The 20,296-nt window shown below is 46.3% G+C and overlaps 1 protein-coding gene across 1 annotated transcript in view; it reads right to left on the reverse strand.

Moving 5' to 3' along the window:
* Window positions 1–20,296, reverse strand: part of LOC132234758 (cyclin-Y-like protein 1) — a 57,798-nt gene that overhangs the window by 12,796 nt on the left and 24,706 nt on the right. Inside the window, exons 3-6 of the mRNA XM_059696104.1 lie at window positions 15,677–15,712; window positions 11,114–11,165; window positions 7,061–7,180; window positions 2,386–2,552 (exon numbers count right to left, since the gene is read on the reverse strand). Coding sequence (XP_059552087.1) covers window positions 2,386–2,552; window positions 7,061–7,180; window positions 11,114–11,165; window positions 15,677–15,712 — 375 coding nt within the window. The remainder of the gene's footprint in view (window positions 1–2,385; window positions 2,553–7,060; window positions 7,181–11,113; window positions 11,166–15,676; window positions 15,713–20,296) is intronic.

Below are 20,296 nucleotides of genomic sequence, written 5' to 3' on the forward strand. Positions count from 1 at the left end.
TAACACCTTTAAAATGTCCATACCACCTCAAATCATCTCTTTCAACCAAATTCCTATCAAGACGCCAATGCCATCTTTTACAGAAGTAGAACAACTAATCCAAAGTTTTATATGGACCCACAAAAGACCCTGAGAGGAAAACAAAACAGGTTGGAGGTATCACACTACCTGATATCAAACTCCACTACAGGGTTATAGTCATCAATACAGCATGATACTAGCACAAAAACAAACATAGATCAATGGAACAAAATTGAAAGCCCAGAAATAACCCCACACCTATATGTTTAATTACTGTTTGACAAAAGAGGAGACTTCATTCAACGGTATAAAGACAGTCTATTCAGTCAATGATGTTGGGTAAATTGAACAGATACATTCAAAAAATGAAGCTAGACCACTTCTTACACCATATACAAGAATAGACTCAAAATGGATTATTTACTTAAATGTAAGAGTCAAAACCATTGAACTCCTAGAAGAAAACATAGGCACTAAAATCTGGAATATTTCTCTTCATGTTTTGCTGATAGATTACCCTGAACAAGCGAAATAAAAGAAAAAATAAAGAAATGGACTATCTCAAACTAATAGTTTTAGGATAGCAAAAGAAAACATCAACAAAATAAAAAGACAACACACTGATGGGAAAACATATTTGACAATGATATATCTAATAAGGGGTTCAATATTCAAAATTTATAAAAAACATATATAACTCAACACCTTGTAAAAACATGTACAGCTCAATACCAAAAATATGAGCTATCTAATTAAAACATGGACAGAGGACCTGAAAAGACACTTATCCAAAGAGAGCATACAGGTGGCTGATAGACATGAAAAGATGCTTAACATCACTGATCATCAGTGATATGCAAATTAAAACCGCAGTGAGATATCCTCACACCTGTCAGAATGGCTATCATCAACAAACAGCAAGTGCTGACAAGGATGTGGAGAAAAGGGAACCCTCGTGCACTTTTGGTGGCAAGGTATATTGGTGCAGGCACTGTGGAAAATAGTATGGAAGTTCCTCAAAAATTAAAAATTGAACTGCCTGTGACTCAGTGATTCCACCCCTGGTATACATATGAAGAAAACCAGGACACTAATTGAGAGAATACATGCACCCTATATTCACTGCAGGATTATTTATAATCCTTAAGCTGTAGAAGCAACTCAAGTGCTCATTGACTGATGAGTGGATAAAAAAGCAGTGGAATATTATTACTCATCCATAAAAAAGAATGAGATCCTGCCATTTGTGAGAGAATAGTTGGACCTAGAGGGTATAATGTTAGTGAAATAAGTCAGTCAGAGAAATACAAATAACATATGATTTCACTAAAAGGCAATATAAATGATCAAACAAAATAGAAGCAGACTAAGAGGTAAAGGGAACATTTGGATGGTTGCCAGAGGAGAAGAGGTTTGGGGGGTGGGAGGGCTGGGTGAAGAAGGTGAAGAAATTGAGAAGTACAGACTGGCAATTACAATGCAGTTATGGGGATATAAATTACACCATAGGAAAGAGAGTCAATAATACTGCAGTAACTATGCATACTGTCAGGTCAGTACTAAAAATACTGGGGAAAACTCTTTGCAAAGCACATGATTTTCTAACCATTATGCTGCACACCCGAGACTCATATAAAATAACTAGAAGCCCTGTGCACAGATTTGTGTTCTTACACAATCCAGGACCCCTCGGGGGATGTCAGAGAGCCAGTTTTGGCCTAATCCCTGCAGGACAGGCCGAGGGACCCCACCAGTGCATGAATCTGTGCACTGGGCCTCTAGTATGTATATAAGATCTTTGGTTAATCTCTTCCTGCCCTTCGCCCTCCCCCATTCTCTCTGAGATTCATCAGTCTGTTCCATGTTCCCACGCCTATGGTTTTCACTTCTGCGTTAAGCGTCTGCCTCTGGTGGCCAGTGCACATCATAACTACTGGCTGGGCAGCCAGTCGCTTAGGCTTTTATTTATATATAGATATTGAATGTAAACTCTTATTGAAAATAAATGAAATTTTTAAAAGGGGGGAATAAAAGACCTGAACTGGTAGACAGCGTTAAGAAAGCCATGAAGGTATTAACATTACTGTTGTTTTTGGATGTGAGTTTCTACAAAGTTTGCTACCAGAGAAATATACCAAATCATCACACAGATTATTACAATAATAACACATGAAGACATACTAATTAATGAGGAGTATGAAATGTCAAAGCAAATATGGATAGAAAAATGTATGTAATTTTATGCCTAGTTCAGTCCTCTGCACAATGTAACCTTTCAAAATATTTCTTATTTTGTAAACTTTATGGGGGCAAATAAGGTATTCGAAAATGGTTAGAAACTTCATCAAAATCTTGCAAACTCACAAGTCCTTGATTGTAATGCCCTTTAGCAATGGGACGAAGTGAAAAGTCCACATAATCTGATCGTGCAGATACTTGTATGTCAGAATAATCGCTCCCAAAACAATGCGTTTCCAGTTAGATGGGCAAATGTCGATTTCAGCATAAGATAAAAGTCTTTCTATGTAAACCTGCAAAGTAGAACACTGGTTTTTGATTCTAGTTCAGTTTAAGTTCTGTGATAAGAACTTTCAGGAATGATAGATTTCATCAGTTTTTGCCATGCCTTTTATTCTTAGCTTCTAGAGCAGCCGTGGGCAAACTATGGCCCGCGGGCCGGATCCGGCCCTTTTTGAAATGAATAAAACTAAAAAAAGAAAATACCGTACCCTTTTATGTAATGACGTTTACTTTGAATGTATACTAGTTCACACAAACACTCCATCCATGCTTTTGTTCCGGCCCTCCGGTCCAGTTTAAGAACCCATTGTGGCCCTCGAGGCAAAAAGTTTGCCCACCCATGTTCTAGAGAGACTGCTTGGCCAGTTAGAGCCAGAGACCAAGAAACAGTTGCAAATCAGACACTTCTACTGCCTACTTTCCCATGTGAATTTCCAGCCTGCTCACCATAGACTCGCTGGTTCCACTCTTGGCCCCAGTCAGGACTCATGCGGGAGGCAATCAATAGATGTCTCTCTCTCATACTGATGATTCTCTCTTTCTCCTCTCCTCCCCTTTCTTTTCTACTTTCTCTGAAAATCAATGGATAAAATATCCTCTGGTGAGGATTAAAAAAAATTTTTTTAAAGACAGCCCCCCAGTGGCTGCTGTGTGGTGCAGCAGCACAGGCAGTGCAAACAGGTGTGTCTGAGGCAGGTCTCCACAACTGTCAGGTATTCCTGGACTTAGTGCCTTTGTAAGAAACACACATGCACACCAAGGATAGTCATTTCATATCCCCTAAGCCTCACATCTCCATCATAATTCTGTGAAATCCATCTCTGTCTTACACAACCTGAAGCTTGGTCAGTTCTGTTGGTTTCAGGTGGTAGCAGAGCTGCCGGTCTCTATCTCCCTGGTTCTCCTATAAACCTGCCAGATAGCTGGTGAGATCTCATGATTTCTTCACATGTATTACATGTCTATTCTACAAAGAACTGGGTGAAGTTAACAGCTAAGCAAAGATTATAGAGGCAAGCTGTGATTTGCTGTTTCGTCAAAGGGTTCTTTGAAGAAGAGTATGTTTACTGTCCGAGGTTGTCAGATTGACAGCTCACATTCACCAAAGGTGTTAACACCCAACTGTATTTTGGAAAGCAAAAGGTTATTGAACATTATGTGTTATTAGTGAAAGTTTGCACCAATCTTCCAAAGCTAAATGTTCCCAGATATCCTATGAATGAACCTCCTTACAAGGTTCAACTGTCAACTTTCTGGGAATAATTAATTAGAGACATATACAACATTGGAAATCACTCAACTTTCCTTCATCTCTTCTGCAGATCTAGAATGTGCCATTACTCATTCATTTATACCACTTGCCTTCCTGTGTCAGTAGAATTGAGATTTCTCTTCTCACTGAAACTCTTCTAGCAGTGAAGTCAATCCCATCCCACTTCTGAAGAACACCTCCCACAATTACCTCTTCTTGAACACTTTCCTGGGCCAGAGATTCTCCCCAATATGAATGTATTTATGTGACACCCATCCCACCCCCCACAATCCCTAGACTGCTCCTCTCTGTTTGCTTACAGTGAATGCCCTGAAGCTGCTTCTCATCTCCCACTCTCTCCTTCACCCACTGCAGTCTGCCCCTGGCACTGTCACTCGACTGAAACTACTACTGCTAAGGTCATCGGTGCGTTTGCACATACAAACCAGAGCTCTTCACCCCAGCTCCCCACTCCCCACGCATTCCCTAATGTCATGTGGGGCACTGCCATTTGCCTAGGTGCTTGTCCAAAGACGTCCAATTGAGTTGACCTGCTGCAATCTGTTAGCAACTCTTCTTATCTCTGCCTGTCACTGACAGTGAGACTGCTTCCTAGTCTATTTGTCACTTCTCACTCATATCACTGTTATTGCCCCTGAATTCTCAGCCTCCACTCTGTCTCCCAGCTACAGTCATTTTCCCCAAAGCAGCCAGGATAGCTTTTGTAATCAAGAGCACTTCCCCACCCTGCTCAACTCTGCCAAAGGGTTTCCACCAAACAAATCAAAATGTCACTTCCTCCCATGGCCTGCAAGCTGCAAGGCCCAATCAGGTAGCACTTGCCCTTCTAGGTCCTCATGCCCTACATTCTTTCCCTCATTCCACACTCTGACCACACTGGCCATACCTCACTCTTACTCAAATACCAAGTATAAGTTCCCGTCTCAGAGGCTGGCACTTGTTCCCTCTGCACATAACGCCAGAGCTCCTCATCTTCCTCAGTTCAGTCAGGCCAGGGTCAGATGCCATCTCTTACAGAGGCTCTTCTTGATCACCTCTCTAAAGTAGCAAGCCCCTCTCAGCATGATATCACGTCACCCTGCTGTACCTTCGTGATATTTACTACTACCTGAGATATTCACCTTTTAACAACACTCAGTTAAAGAAATATTTATATCTTCCTCACTAGGGCAGAAGCTCCATAAAAGCAAACACTTTATTCAACCATGTCTCTCCTCTATCCTCTGCACTTAGGTCTGTAAGGACTCAGCTCTGAAGGAGAAATCATCAGGCATAGCTTAGGGTGTTATCAAAAACAGGGGGAAACAAGAAAATAAAAGGAAGTTATGCGAGGTTCCAGAAAGAGAGTGAGGTCAAAGTGCTCAATGCTGCCAAGTAGTTGCTCCTTCCATAAATATCCACTAAATACCTGCTCTTGTTATTCTTCTATCTTCCATGCACTTTTTATTCACACGTTTTCTCGGTACTGGAATAGCTAATACTAATTCCCTGCCAGTAGCTCAGATTCATGCTCTAATTCCACATATTCAAACGCGTGGCCTGGTGCATCAAATTCGTGCATGGAGTGGGGTGTTCCCTCAGCCCAACCTACACCCTCTCCAATCGGGAACCCCTTGGGGGATGTCCAACTGCCAGATTAGGCCCAACCCCATGGGCCTAAACTGGCAGTCTGACATCTCTCTCACAATCTGGAACTGCTGGCTCCTAACTGCTCACCTGCCTACCTGCCTGATTGCCCCTAACTGCCTCTGCCTGCCTGCCTGATCACCCCTAACTGCCTCTGCCTGCCTGCCTGATCTCTCCCCCAACTGCCCTCCTCTGCTGGCCAATTTGGTTCTGACTAGTCTCTTTCTATGCCAATCAGCATCAAAAGCTCTGCTTCCTAGGCAGCCATTGGCTCCTCACACTTCACCCAGATTTGGTTCTGACTGGTCAGTTTCTATGCCAGTCAGAGTCTCTGAGCCTATCAACAGAGCCTGATCAGAAGGGCGGCACTGATCAGCAGCTCTGGTGGAGGCCTGGAGAGAAATGGAGGGGCTGCTGCTGGCCTGGCTTGGGGAGAAAGAGAGAGGCAAGTGTTGATCAACAGCTGCCACACAGGCTATGGATCAGACCCTGCTTCTCTCTTCAGGCCTCTTTCTGGGCCTAGTTTGCAGTCCCCTCAGCAGTCTGTGCTGGGTCATCGTGCCTGCAGCTGCAGCAGTCAGTGCTGGGTCACCATGGCCACCCAGTGCTGACTGCAGGACTGACTTCCGGTTGGCTGAACCTCCGGTTGTGACGGACCCAGGGTTTTTATATAGTAGGATGATCTCTAGAGATGCCCCTCTGTCTCACAGGTGCATCATCTTAATGTGTTTGAAAAGGAATCCCCCTCTTCTACCCCAGATGCTCTCCTTGCTGAGTTCCCTAGCTCTTCAGGTGGGAGCACCACTCCCGCCTTTGATCAGCTGTGCTCAGCACTCCAGATGGCTGGCAGCTCCATGGAAAGGACTGCGTCTGGTCCAGTGCCCACTGATGGGTCTCTATTCAGAAGCACAGGCTGCCTCTCCAAAATTCTGACTGAACACTGAAGGAGGAGGCACTGCACTAAGTACTCTTCCCTCGGACCAAGCAGGAGACATTCCCCTTTAGGATTGTCCGAGGGAGGAGTGATACAATCCCCATTCCTTCTCACTAGAATGGACCACTCATTCCAAATGACACACTCTTTCCACAGGAATCCTGGATGAATGACACACAGGCCCTTACACAGCTGTAGCTGAGCAGACAACCAGCAAAGCCCTTTCAGGTCCTACTGGCACTAGAATCCTGGAAACATCACAGGCAGGCACAAGAGGACAGAAAGGACGGATGAACACCCATCATCCAAGGAACAGAGAACTTAGGGCTCTAGTTCTCCATCAGGACACACATTACAACTGCGCGGGGAATGCAGCCTGCGACTCACCTTAGACCTACACTGAACCTGTCACTGCCTGGGGCCCAGAAGGTTCTGTTATTGCCCCCATCCTGCCCCATCAGCACACCTTGTATGCGTGCGTTTTGTGCATTGGTGTGCCTATGTCTCCTGAGGTCTGGAGGGAGAAATTGGAAACCTCTCCCTCCTGCTGCCTTTGAGAGCAATCGCTTTGTGGTAAGAAAAGGAAGGACATTTTAAATCACAGTGATTATTAAGCTCAAATGTGTGAACTTTACATCCTTTGATAGGTTTCCCTTAATAAAGTTCTGAAAGAAGAACTATCTTACCAATGTTGTTATGGCATATCCTCCTGTTGCCTTATAGGCAATGAAAAAAGGTCGAATAAATCTGTAAATTGATTCGGGATCAGGATTATGATGAAAGAATTCCTCAGGAACCTTTTCTTCCTGAAAGAAAGTACCCATTGAAGAAAAATATTAAGAACTTTTGTAACAACCATGTTCCACTTGTGCCCATGTGCCGCTTAAAATAATTTTGATCGGGTGACATGTCTTTTAGCCTTTTAAATATAAATAATGGGACCTTAAAAAACAGTGACTGAATATTGACACTCATTAAAGATAAATACAGGCACAACCTCAGAAAATTTATATATTCCTTTCCACCTTCACCTACAATATTCTGTCTAAATGTGAACTATTTTTAGGCTCCAAAGACTTGTTGGTCGTCATGTCATACTTCTCTGCAATCAACTTTGAGAATGTAACCATCGGTCTCTAAGGCTGTGCTGTGTGTACAGTGCTCACCAGCCACATATTGTTATAGAGCATATCTGAAGACATTTGAAAATTTTTGTCATTCTAATTAATTCAATATTTAAATAGTGGTTTAATTTTATTCTAGAGATTCTGACATATCTAATAAGGTTTATGTACAAATATTCATATTGCTTGATGCTCTTGAAAATTTTCTTTTAAAAATATACATTTTTTTGTTTTTCAGGCATGTTGACCCACTATAGCTCACTAATTATACAAGGCTGAAACTCAGTTCTTACTGACATATCCTATAGAATAAAAAGGTAATAAGCAGCCGAAACCGGTTTGGCTCAGTGGATAGAGCGTCAGCATGCGGACTGAAGGGTCCCAGGTTCGATTCCGGTGAAGGGCATGTACCTGGGTTGCAGGCACATCCCCAGTAGGAGATGTGCAGGAGGCAGCTGATCGATGTTTCTCTCTCATCGATGTTTCTAACTCTCTATCTCTCTCCCTCTCTCTCTGTAAAAAATCAATAAAATATATTTTTTTAAAAAAAGTATTTATAAAAAAAAAAAGGTAATAAGCAAATAGACCGAATGGCGGAACAATTGGTCGCTATGATGCGCACTGACCACCAAGGGGCAGAGCCTCAACACAGGAGCTGCCCTCTCGTGGTCAGTGTGCTCCCACAGGGGGAGTGCTGCTCAGCTAGAAGCCAGGCTGATGGCTGGCGAGCACAGTGGCTGTGGCAGGAGCTTCTCCCGCCTCCGCGGCAGTGCTAAGGATGTAAGCCATCAGTCAGACATCCCCTAAGGGCTCCTAGACTGCAAAATGGCACAGACTGGGCTGAGGGATCTCCCACCCCCAGTACATGAATGTCGCGCACCTGGCCTCTAGTTTCTTATATAACACTAGAGGCTCAGTGCACAAAATCCATGCAAGGGTGGGTGGCCCTCAGCCTGTGCACTCTCACAATCTGGGACCCCTCGGGTAGGGTTCCTAGGCTTGAATGGTGATCAGGGCCTATTGGGGCTTTCCTTCCCCTGCCTACTGGCAGCTGGCCGTGCCCCCACTGCTGCCACTGCTTGCCATTGGTGTGGCCCTGCCAACCCCTACCCCATCACTGGTCATCTCCCTCTGCGGGGGACAGACATGGGGTGCGATCATTGGCTGGCCTGGGATTTCCCTCTGTGGGGTGATCACTGGCTGGCCCTGCACACCCACCACCACATTGTTAGCCAGTGGGCTGGGCCTCCCTCTGTGGGTTGATTGATTGCGGGGGCCCCCAGATCAATCACCCTGCAGAGGGTGGCCCTGCCCACGCATGACAGTGCTGTCTGTAGGGGTAGCCTGGGTCTTCCTCTTTAGGACAATTAGGTGTGGGGCTCTGCCCACACAGCTGGGGCTCCACAAACGGTCACCACACAGAGGATGGCCCGGGCCTCCCTCATTGGGGCGATCACAGAGCTCCCCCGCCCACCCGATCGATCGCCCCGCCAGCCAGAGGTATGGGTCTCCCTCTTTGGGGCCTTGACCTCCCTCTGTAGGGTGATCGTGGGGTGATGGCAGGGCCCCCTGACCAATCACATTGCACCCACCTTGGCAAGCCTGGCGCCAGTGTGTGTCATAGCATGGTCATCCGAAGTTCATCTGGAAGGTCATTCTGCTGTTCTGTTTTTTGGTCGATTTGCATATTACACTTTTATTATTATAAACTAGAGGCCTGGTGCACGGATTTGTGCACAGGTGGGGTCCCTCGGCCTGGCCTACGGGGATCAGGCCAAAACCAGCTCTCCAACATCCCTCGAGGGCTCCCGGACTGAGAAAGGGTGCAGGTCAGGCTGAGGCACCTCTCACCCCAGTACACGAATGTTGTGCACTGGGTCTCTAGTTTCTTATATAACACTAGAGGTCTGATGCACAGATTCGTGCACAGATGGGGGTCCCCTGGTCTGGCCTGCAGGGATCAGGCTGAAACCGCTCTCCGACATCCCCCAAAGGGTCCCGGATTGCAAGAGGGCAGTTCTCGGGTTACACACCCCAGAATTGGCTCCCTCCTCTTTGGTTCCGGGTGCATCACCTGAGAACCACAGCTCCCAAGTCACAGCAGCTCAGTAGCTTCTGCATTGAGTGTCTGACCCCTGATGGTCAGTGCGCGCCATAGCTACCAGTTAGACAGTCGCTTATGCTTTTATATATATAGACTAGAGGCCCGGTGCACAAAAATTTGTGCACTCGGGGTTGGGAGAGGAGGTCCCTCAGCCTGGCCTGTGCCCTCTCACAGTCTGGGACCCATCAGGAGATAAGGACCTGCTGGTTTAGGCCTGCTCCCGGGTGGCAGAGGGCAGGCCTAATCCTAGGTGTAACCCCTGGTCGGGCTCAGAGCAGGGCCCATTGGGGAGTTGGGGCCCCGCCTCCTCTCATGCACAGAGCAGGGCGGATTGGGAGGTTGCGATGCAACCCTCAGTCATGCTCAGGGTAGGGCTGATTGGGGGGTTGGGGCACCACCTCCTGGCACACTCAAGGCAGGGTCCATAGGGAGGTTGCAGCGCCACTCCTGTCATGCACAGAGCAGGGCCGATCAGAGGGTTGGGGCTCCGCACCCTGTCACACTGATCCTGGGGCTGGGAAGCCTCCCTGCTCCGCTGATCCCAGGGCCAGGACGCCTCTCGGCTTCCCTGATCCCTGGCCCGGAGGCCTCTCGGCTCCGCTGATCACCGGGGCTGGGAGGCCTATGGACTCCGCTGATCACCAGGGCCGGGAGGCCTCTGGACTCCGCTGATCACCGGGGCTGGGAGGCCTCTCGGCTGATCACCGGGCCGGGAGGCCTCTGGACTCCGCTGATCACAGGGGCCGGGAGGCCTCTCGGCTCCGCTGATCACCGGGGCTGGGAGGCCTCTCGGCTCTGCTGATCGCAGGGCCTCCGACTCCGCTGATCACCGGGGCCGGGAGGCCTCTCAGCTCCGCTGATCACCGGGGCCGGGAGGCCTCTCGACTCCGCTGATCACCGGGGCCGGGAGGCCTCTCGACTCCGCTGATCACCGGGGCCGGGAGGCCTCTCGGCTCCGCTGATCACCGGGGCCGGGAGGCCTCTGGGCTACGCTGATCACCGGGGCCGGGAGGCCTCTCTGCCCTGCTGCTTCAGGGCTGTTTGGCTTCGCTGTGCTTGGAGCCTGAGTATGCAAATTAACCGCCATCTTTTAGCTTCTATAATTGAAACATTGTATCTTTTGGAGTTGTTGCTTCAGGAGCTCAGAGCCCTGCAGCTGCGGGGATCCTTGACTTTCTCCATCGCTGGGGCAACCAAGCCTCCTATTCTCAGCTGCCTGGCTGCCAGCCGCCATCTTGGCTGACAGTTAATTTGCATATCTCACTGATTAGCCAATGAAAAAGGTATCGGTTGTACGCCAATTACCATTTTTCTCTTTTATTAGTATAGGATTCCTTTTGTAAAATAATTAGATACAACATGGCGTGGGGAAGAAAACTTAAAGGAAGGTAATGTTAACACCAAGCTGGAGAAAGTAATTTTTTACTAGTGATTTCTTTTGAAGCAAATCAGCGTGGAATAAACGCAACTGTCTGAGAGAAAAAGACAACCTCAATACAACTGGCACTTACTGTGACAGGATGGAGTCTCTCATCAAAAATGTCCTTGGATCTATTTGTATTTCTAGAAAATAAGAACGTGATTGAAAAAAAACTAATCCAGGAATTGTCATGTTAGCTACACATCTGCTGGGAGTAGAGAGGGGTGGAGGGAGCTTAACCTTCAACAAAGAAAGTCCTTTTACAAATTCTTCTCTTAGATCCTGTAGGAATTTTCTGACCTCTTTTTACTCAGCACATCAAATTCTGTGAAAGTTTTTCTACAATGACCTGCCAGAGCTGCCTTTATAAGCATTGACCCTCCCTAATAGGCAATGCTAGGCAACCAAATCGATGGCCAGTCCTCTAACCTCTCACTGGCAGACACAGGAACATTTTACAAAGCAGTAGTAGTGGGCAATTCTTCATGTGAGAATGAGATTCCTGTTTTTTTTCACTGTTTTTTTCTCTTACTAGTTTCCTATATTATATTCTTATTATATATTTCTTCTTCATTCTTTACAATAATCGGAGTTTAAAGTTTGCCTTTGTATTTTAAAAGTGACCACTCTATTGATTTGAGGGGGGAAAAATGGATTGGCTGCCTCCTATACATGGAACTGGAAAACTAGCTATGTGGCCTTACAGAATTGAACCTACAACCTAGGTATGTGCTGCCCTAACTTGGAATCAAACCTGCCACCCTTTGGTGTACAAGACAATGCTCCAACCGAGTGAGGGAAACCAGTCTTCTGGGATCCTTTAGGTTTAATTTTCCACACTACTGCACTCTGCTCATTTACACGGCGGTTCTCCAAGTGTGTTTTGCAGGCTTCAGTGGTTCCACTAGACCATTTTCAGGAGACCCATGAGGCCAAAACTGTTTGTATAGAAATATTGAGGCACTGCCTGCATTTACACTGACATTTGCAATGACTGGATAAAAGCCAAAGTCAGTAAAACTGGTTTCTGAGCAAGAATCAAGGGAGGGGTCCCAACCTGCGCCTGCAGTCATTCTATTCTTCACTGCCACTTGTTGACAAGAAACATGCTTTACTTAAGCACATCTTTGATAAAGCAGTGACAATGAATAATGTTATTTAAAGTTGAATCTTCTTTTTATTTTTTTTATTTTTTTTAATTAAATCTTTATTGTTCAGATTATTACATTTGTTCCTCTTTTTTTCCCCCCATAACTCCCCTCCTCCCAGTTCCCGCCCCACCCTCCGTCCTCACTCCCCACCCACTGTCCTCATCCATAGGTGCACGATTTTTGTCCAGTCTCTTCCCACATCTCCCACACCCCTTTCCCCCCCAAGAATAGTCAGTCCATTCCCTTTCTATGTCCCTGATTCTATTATAATCAACAGTTCATTCTGTTCATCAGATTATTTATTCACTTGATTCTTAGATTCACTTGTTGATAGATGCATATTTGTTGTTCATAATTTGTATCTTTACCTTTTTCTTCCTCTTCCTCTTCTTAAAGGATACCTTTCAGCATTTCATATAATCCTGGTTTGGTGGTGATGAACTCCTTTAGCTTTTCCTTATCTGTGAAGCTCTTTATCTGACCTTCAATTCTGAATGATAGCTTTGCTGGATAAAGTAATCTTGGTTGTAGGTTCTTGGCATTCATCACTTTGAATATTTCTTGCCACTCCCTTCTGGCCTGCAAAGTTTCTGTTGAGAAATCAGCTGACAGTCGTATGGGTATTCCCTTGTAGGTAACTGAGTTTCTTTCTCTTGCTGTTTTTAAGATTCTCTCTTTGTCTTTTGCTCTTGGCATTTTAATTATGATGTGTCTTGGTGTGGTCCTCTTTGGATTCCTTTTGTTTGGGGTTCTCCGCGCTTCTTGGACCTGTAAGTCCATTTCTTTCACCAGGTGGGGGAAGTTTTCTGTCATTATTTCTTCAAATAGGTTTTCAATATCTTGCTCTCTCTCATCTTCTGGCACCCCTATAATTCTGATGTTGGTACGCTTGAAGCTGTCCCAGAGGCTCCTTACATTATCCTCGCATTTTTGGATTCTTTTTTCATTTTGCTTTTCCGGTTGGATGTTTTTTGCTTCCTCGCATTTCAAATCATTGACTTGATTCTTGCGCTCCTCTGGTCTGCTGTCGGGCGTCTGTATAATATTCGTTATTTCAGTCCGTGTATGCTTAATTTCTAGTTGGTTCCCCAATATAAGATCGAGGGTCTTATTAGTTTTCGTGTAGATCTCATTAAGTTTATCGGCAGCTTCTAAACAGTTCTTGAGAGACCTTAAAAGTGTGGTTCTGAACTCTATATCTTCCATTGACAATTTTGTCCTGTTTCTTTGTCTCCGCATTTTGTTATGCTTCCTTGGTGCACCCCCTAGTGGTCTTTGTTCGCAGTCTTATAGTTGAATCTTGATTGTTGTAGCTAATTCGAGGGAGGGTTTGACCTCCAGGCCAAGTGGCTATGAGAATCAGCTGTGTCAGCAGGGAGAGAACTTCTGTCCTCTAGGGAGGTGCCAATCTAGCCTTTGCCTGAGGCTATTCGGCAAATGCCTCTGTGCAGGGCTTGGGCGGGGCGGGTCGCACAGGATCAACAGGGTGGGCCGGAGAGAGCAGTTATGGCGGCTCTCAGTCCTGTCCCCAGGGGCTCTGCCTCTCTGAGTCCCAGCACCCGCTGCAGAGCTTGGAGAGAAAGCTGCACTCGCTCTGACCGAAGCCAGACAGTCCCGCTTCTCCCGTTTGAGTCTGGGTCCCTAAAGACTCGCCCGGGTCTGGAGCTCAGAGTCTGCGACTCCCTCCCGATTGAAAACGCCAACCGCACCCTCCGCCGCCAGCCTGCTCCGAGCACTCCGCACCTCAGAATTTGACTTCAGCACTGCGCCTCCTCTGAGTGTCCGTGTGCGTTTCTCTTTCCTCCTAGTTGTAGGACTTCCACTCAGCCAGCGTTCCTGTGGTTCTGGGTGATGTCCCTTCCGTTTTTTGGTTTCACTTTTGAAGTAGTTGTTCAAAGCAGCAAACTCCGGCGTTAACCTATGCCACCATCTTGGTCGGATTTTTTTTTTTTTCTCTGAATCTTCTTTTTATACTCTACAGTGGTTCTCAACCTTCTGGCCCTTTAAATACAGTTCCTCATGTTGTGACCCAACCATAAAATTATTTTCGTTCCTACTTCGTAACTGTAATGTTGCTACTGTTATGAATCGTATTGTAAATATCTGATAGCAGGATGGTCTTAGGCGACCCCTGTGAAAGGATCGTTCAACCGCCAAAGGGGTCGTGACTCACAGGTTGAGAAACGCTGCAAGGGGAAGTATGCATTAAGCACTTCTGCCTACTGAAATGTGGTTGTTAACGAAAAGCACTTGGAATTAGTTGTGAGATGAATGCTCTACTGTTTTCAGAGAATAATATTTTTATTTGATAATACAAGAGTCATTCACTCAAGACTGAAAAGTGAGTCTGTCACTTCCAGGAATATAACTTGTACATTTCTTGCCAATTGCACAGTTCCAGCTATCAAGCTCAAAATCAAGATTGGGGAAAACTTGTACCCTTTTTGTGACCTAACAGTTTTTCAATAACTAAAGGTTTTTCTGGGAAGACTGGTGGTTATGTGATGCTACCTAACAAAAGTGTGTTTTGATACTGTATAAAGAAATGTGAGCCGATACTTTCCAAATGACCAATGCACAATGTTATTAGAAAATTACTTACAATTTAAGAGATTCATTTAGCATAGAAGATGAATGCGGGGGTACTAATTTAACAGAGACCTTAGTACAAGTTCAAGGATAGGATTTAAAATTCCATTGTAACTAATTTCAGAAGACAGCTTCTGTGGACTTCTGGTATAGTATCAAAGAATATCCAAAATTATCTGAAGGCTTTGAAAATACAAACTTTTCTAGCCATAAAGATACATGAGGCTGGGTCTTCATATTGTTTATTCAAAACAAATTATTGAGATGACTGAGGTAATTACTAACAATTGAAGACAGGGTGTAAATGAGAATCAGCTGTCTTCTGTTGAACCAGACATAAAGAGATTTGCAAAATGTAAATAAGTGACACAATTTCCATCCGACCAATTTATTGTGGAAAATGATTCTCTTTTATAAAGAATTATGTTAACATTATGGCTCGCTATCAGGGGTGTTTCTGCCCCCAGGAAACATTCGGCCATGGTAGGTACATTTTTTGTTGTCAAAATGGGGCCTGGGAAGATGGTGCTAATGGCATCTAGTGAGGAGAGGCAGGGGAAGCTGTAAACATCCTGTAACACACAGGGCAATCTGCCACAACAAAGCAGCATCCTGCTCAAAATTTCAACAGTGCTATAAAAACCATGTTTCAACATACAAGGGATTCATTTTTAAACTCTCAATTTTAATTTCTAATACAGTAAATATCAATATAACCCACATAAACAAATTTTCTTTGGGATCCTCAATAACATAAGCATGAGGAGTCCTAAGACAAAAACAAATGGTTCGCTTCAACAATGTAATAAAAGCACTATAGCTTACTCCAATAATATCTATAGTTAAAATCTAACACTAACTTTATATCTTGTAAGTTTATTAGCTAGAATAACAAGACTGGTTTTAAAACTCACCTGTTCTTTATGTGGTAATATATTGCTAGTGCCAGGCTGTGGAGAAAAGAAAAAGTAATAATTGAATTTATGTCAGGTCTGAAGACAGGTTTTAAAAGGGGTGTGGTGGGGGAAGACCATCCCAGCTGCCCAGTGGCCATGAGATTCTCATTCAGAAAGTACCGCCTAAGCACTTTCTGCCTTGTGGTAGTTTCTTTGTCAGTTACTAAAATTAGGAAAACCAAAATGCTAAGGAATATGCTGTTAGAAGACATGTTTTGGGTGATTATTATAACATATAAGTTATTACACTCTTGCCTTATCTTTTGCCTTTCTACTCAGAGAACCTTTCATCCTGTACAAGTTAGATCTACTTGTACACATGCTTAAATTTAAGCCACAGTAGTTTTTCCACCTGCCCACCTATTTTCCTTCTTCCCCTAAAGTTAAATAAAATGCTCTATACCAAAGAGAATCATTTAAGGTCACTTTTACATAATTGTTAAGAAAATTTAATGGCAAATATAAGAATACAATGCACTAAAATTATACACAGTGTAGTATTAAAAACATTTATCTCCAAATTAGTTTAAATAAAATTTTAATGAGCAGATGTAAGTCCTCATATACTGAGTAAGTTACTATATCCCTATGTTATTCCCAGATGCTGTGTAAAATGAAACAAAAAAGTGCTGTAGATCAAGTTATACGCTTTTTCTCTTTGCCCCAAATGTCAAAAATGAAGCTCCAAATAATTGAGGAAAAGCAAATCTGAATTTGATAGCTAGGTTATAGAATATTAGCAGTTGTAAAAAGGCCTGTAGCATTGTTAGCATCAAAAATGGGCACTTCTATAGTGCTTCAAACAGTTTCATCTTCAAAATGATTTTAAAATCATAGAATTTAAAGCATATAAGCTGAAAGGAACCAATGAACTTGTGATGATATTTAACTCAACAACCCATTTTTCAGAGAAAGTAACCAAGGCTTAAAACTGACAAGGTCCCACCAAGAGTGAGAAGCAGTTTCTCCTTCTTCTACCCTCTAACCAGGCAGTGTGGTTCCCAAGCTTGGCTGTGCACTGGGATCATCAGAGGAGTTTTGCAAACTGCCTTCTTCCACCTTGAGATGCTCTGATTTAACCGGCATTGGTTAACTTTGGAAGCGTCTCGGGTGATGACAAAGTGTAGCAAAGTTTGAGAACACATGAATTAGAGTTAAAATCAAAATCATCCCAGATGCTTTTCTCCATATAAAAATGCCTTCCATCCCTCCTCAGCTTATCAGAAGGCTTGTGAGAGTGACAGTGTGTGTTAGGGAAGGAGAAATGGAACGCATGTGTTTAGAGACACATTTAGATAAAATTGCATAAGTGATTCTAATAAGGCTCACCCATCCCATTGAGAACAATGCACTATCACCCCACAATAAACATTTTTTCAGAACCATTCCTAAAAGCCAATGAGCTCTATTAATATTCTCTCTAAACTTTTATTTTACCAACAGTAAATGTACTAAATGATCATTTTCAAAACTTGATAAGAGGAAATGAAAATTTACTGTACTTTCAAAAATTAGATGAATTTGGAGGAAAAAAAGCGTAACACCCACTTGTCTGAGTAAGGCTAATCTTCAAAACAACTCTTGAATTATATATTGTAACACCAGAATCATCTAATTTAAAAGAAGCTATGAAATGCAGCCAGAAAGGACTGGTTTTTTACTCCCAGATTTAGTGGCCAGACTGAAGAAAAAGACTCAGTGATTGTGAGTTGGGTGCCAAATCTCAGGACTTTAGAGAGAGACGGGCTCCAGTTTTGCTGAAACTCAATTTGATCTCAACTGTTGTTATGAGAGAAGAAACTTACATTATTATGATTGTGAACTGGCTGTTTTTAATTAACATAGAAGTTACTGAGAATTTAATTTGCCCAAAAAGCTGGTACAATATAAACAAAATTAAATTATGTTTAAGGACTGAAAAATAAAATTAGGAATGAGGATTTTAATATTTTCAGGTAGAATTTCCCAAACTGTGTTCTGGAAAGTCAACCCTCTCATCCTGGGGAGACACCAATAATGATCCTTGGACAACGACAATGGGATTCAGGAAGCTCTACATCCTAGTTTGGTTTTAATTTGCTCTTAAGTAAGCTTGAAGGTTTCATATTAGGGTGTTTTTAAAGTGCATCTCCAATTGTGGACTATGAACTCACAGATTTTAATGAATAGTTTTCATTATCATGACACTGTTATGTTTGCTTAAGCGTAAACCTGACTGTGACTATGTTTCCAAAACTTCACCTCCCTCATGATTTTTTGCTTTGCTTTTGTTATATATGAATTGATATAATGTAGTGAATGGAAGATGTGTTTATATATCTTTATATATATATATATACGTATATATATATATTTATATATACATATCCTATACTAATAAAAGAGAAAAATGGTAATTGGCGTACAACCGATACCTTTTTCATTGGCTAATCAGCAAGATATGCAAATTAACTGTCAGCCAAGATGGCGGCTGGCAGCCAGGCAGCTGAGAATAGGAGGCTTGGTTGCCCCAGCGATGGAGAAAGTCAAGGATCCCCGAAGCTGCAGGGCTCTGAGCTCCTGAAGCAACAACTCCAAAAGATACAATGTTTCAATTATAGAAGCTAAAAGATGGCGGTTAATTTGCATACTCAGGCTCCAAGCAGAGCGAAGCCAAACAGCCCTGAAGCAGCAGGGCAGAGAGGCCTCAGGGCCAGTGATCAGCAGATCCGAGAGGCCTCCCGGCCCCGGTGATCAGCGGATCCGAGAGGCCTCCCGGCCCCGGTGATCAGCGGAGTCGAGAGGCCTCCCGGCCCCGGTGATCAGCGGATCCGAGAGGCCTCCCGGCCCCGGTGATCAGCGGATCCGAGAGGCCTCCCGGCCCCGGTGATCAGCGTAGCCGAGAGGCCTCCCGGCCCCGGTGATCAGCGGAGCCGAGAGGCCTCCCGGCCCCGGTGATCAGCGGAGCCGAGAGGCCTCCCGGCCCCGGTGATCAGCGGAGTCGAGAGGCCTCCCGGCCCCGGTGATCAGCGGAGTCGAGAGGCCTCCCGGCCCCGGTGATCAGCGGAGCCGAGAGGCCTGCCGGCCCCGGTGATCAGCGGAGTCCGAGGCCCCGCGATCAGCGGAGCCGAGAGGCCTCCCGGCCCCAGTGATCAGCGGAGCCGAGAGGCCTCCCGGCCCCGGTGATCAGCGGAGCCGAGAGGCCTCCCAGCCCCTGTGATCAGCGGAGTCCAGAGGCCTCCAGGCCCGGTGATCAGCCGAGAGGCCTCCTGGCCCCTGTGATCAGCGGAGCTGAGAGGCCTCCCAGCCCCGGTGATCAGCGGAGTCGGAGGCCCCGCGATCAGCAGAGCCGAGAGGCCTCCCAGCCCCTGTGATCAGCGGAGTCCAGAGGCCTCCAGGCCCGGTGATCAGCCGAGAGGCCTCCTGGCCCCTGTGATCAGCGGAGCTGAGAGGCCTCCCAGCCCCGGTGATCAGCGGAGTCGGAGGCCCCGCGATCAGCAGAGCCGAGAGGCCTCCCGGCCCCGGTGATCAGCGGAGTCCAGAGGCCTCCCGGGCCCGGTGATCAGCGGAGCGGAGAGGCCTCCCGGCCCCGGTAATCAGCAGAGCCGAGAGGCCTCCCGGCCCCAGTGATCAGCGGAGTCCAGAGGCCTCCCGGCCCCAGTGATCAGCGGAGTCGAGAGGCCTCCCAGCCCCGGTGATCAGCGGAGTCCAGAGGCCTCCCAGCCCCAGTGATCAGCGGAGTCCAGAGGCCTCCCGGCCCCGGTGATCAGCGGAGCCGAGAGGCCTCCCGGCCCCGGTGATCAGTGGAGTCCAGAGGCCTCCCGGCCCGGTGATCAGCGGAGTCCAGAGGCCTCCCGGCCCCGGTGATCAGCGGAGCCGAGAGGCCTCCCGGCCCCGGTGATCAGCGGAGTCCAGAGGCCTCCCAGCCCCGGTGATCAGCGGAGCCGAGAGGCCTCCCAGCCCCTGTGATCAGCGGAGTCCAGAGGCCTCCCGGCCCGGTGATCAGCCGAGAGGCCTCCCAGCCCCGGTGATCAGCGGAGTCCAGAGGCCTCCCGGCCCCGTGATCAGCGGAGTAGAGAGGCCTCCCGGCCCCGGTGATCAGCGGAGCCGAGAGGCCTCCGGGCCAGGGATCAGGGGAGCCGAGAGGCGTCCTGGCCCTGGGATCAGCGGAGCAGTGAGGCTTCCCAGCACCGGGATCAGTGTGACAGGGTGCGGAGCCCCAACCCTCTGATCGGCCCTGCTTTGTGCATGACAGGAGTGGCGCTGCAACCTCCCTATGGACCTGCCTTGAGTGTGACAGGGGGTGGTGCCCCAACCCCCTAATCGGCCCTACCCTGAGCATGACTGGGGGTGGCATCGCAACCTCCCAATCCGCCCTGCTCTGTGCATGAGAGGAGGCGGGGCCCCAACTCCCCAATGGGCCCTGCTCTGAGCCCGACCAGGGGTTACACCTAGGATTAGGCCTGCCCTCTGCCACCCGGGAGCAGGCCTAAACCAGCAGGTCCTTATCTCCTGATGGGTCCCAGACTGTGAGAGGGCACAGGCCAGGCTGAGGGACCTCCTCTCCCAACCCCGAGTGCACAAATTTTTGTGCACTGG

The sequence above is a fragment of the Myotis daubentonii genome, chromosome 1 (genome assembly GCF_963259705.1).
Source record: "Myotis daubentonii chromosome 1, mMyoDau2.1, whole genome shotgun sequence".
Classification (NCBI taxonomy): domain Eukaryota; kingdom Metazoa; phylum Chordata; class Mammalia; order Chiroptera; family Vespertilionidae; genus Myotis; species Myotis daubentonii.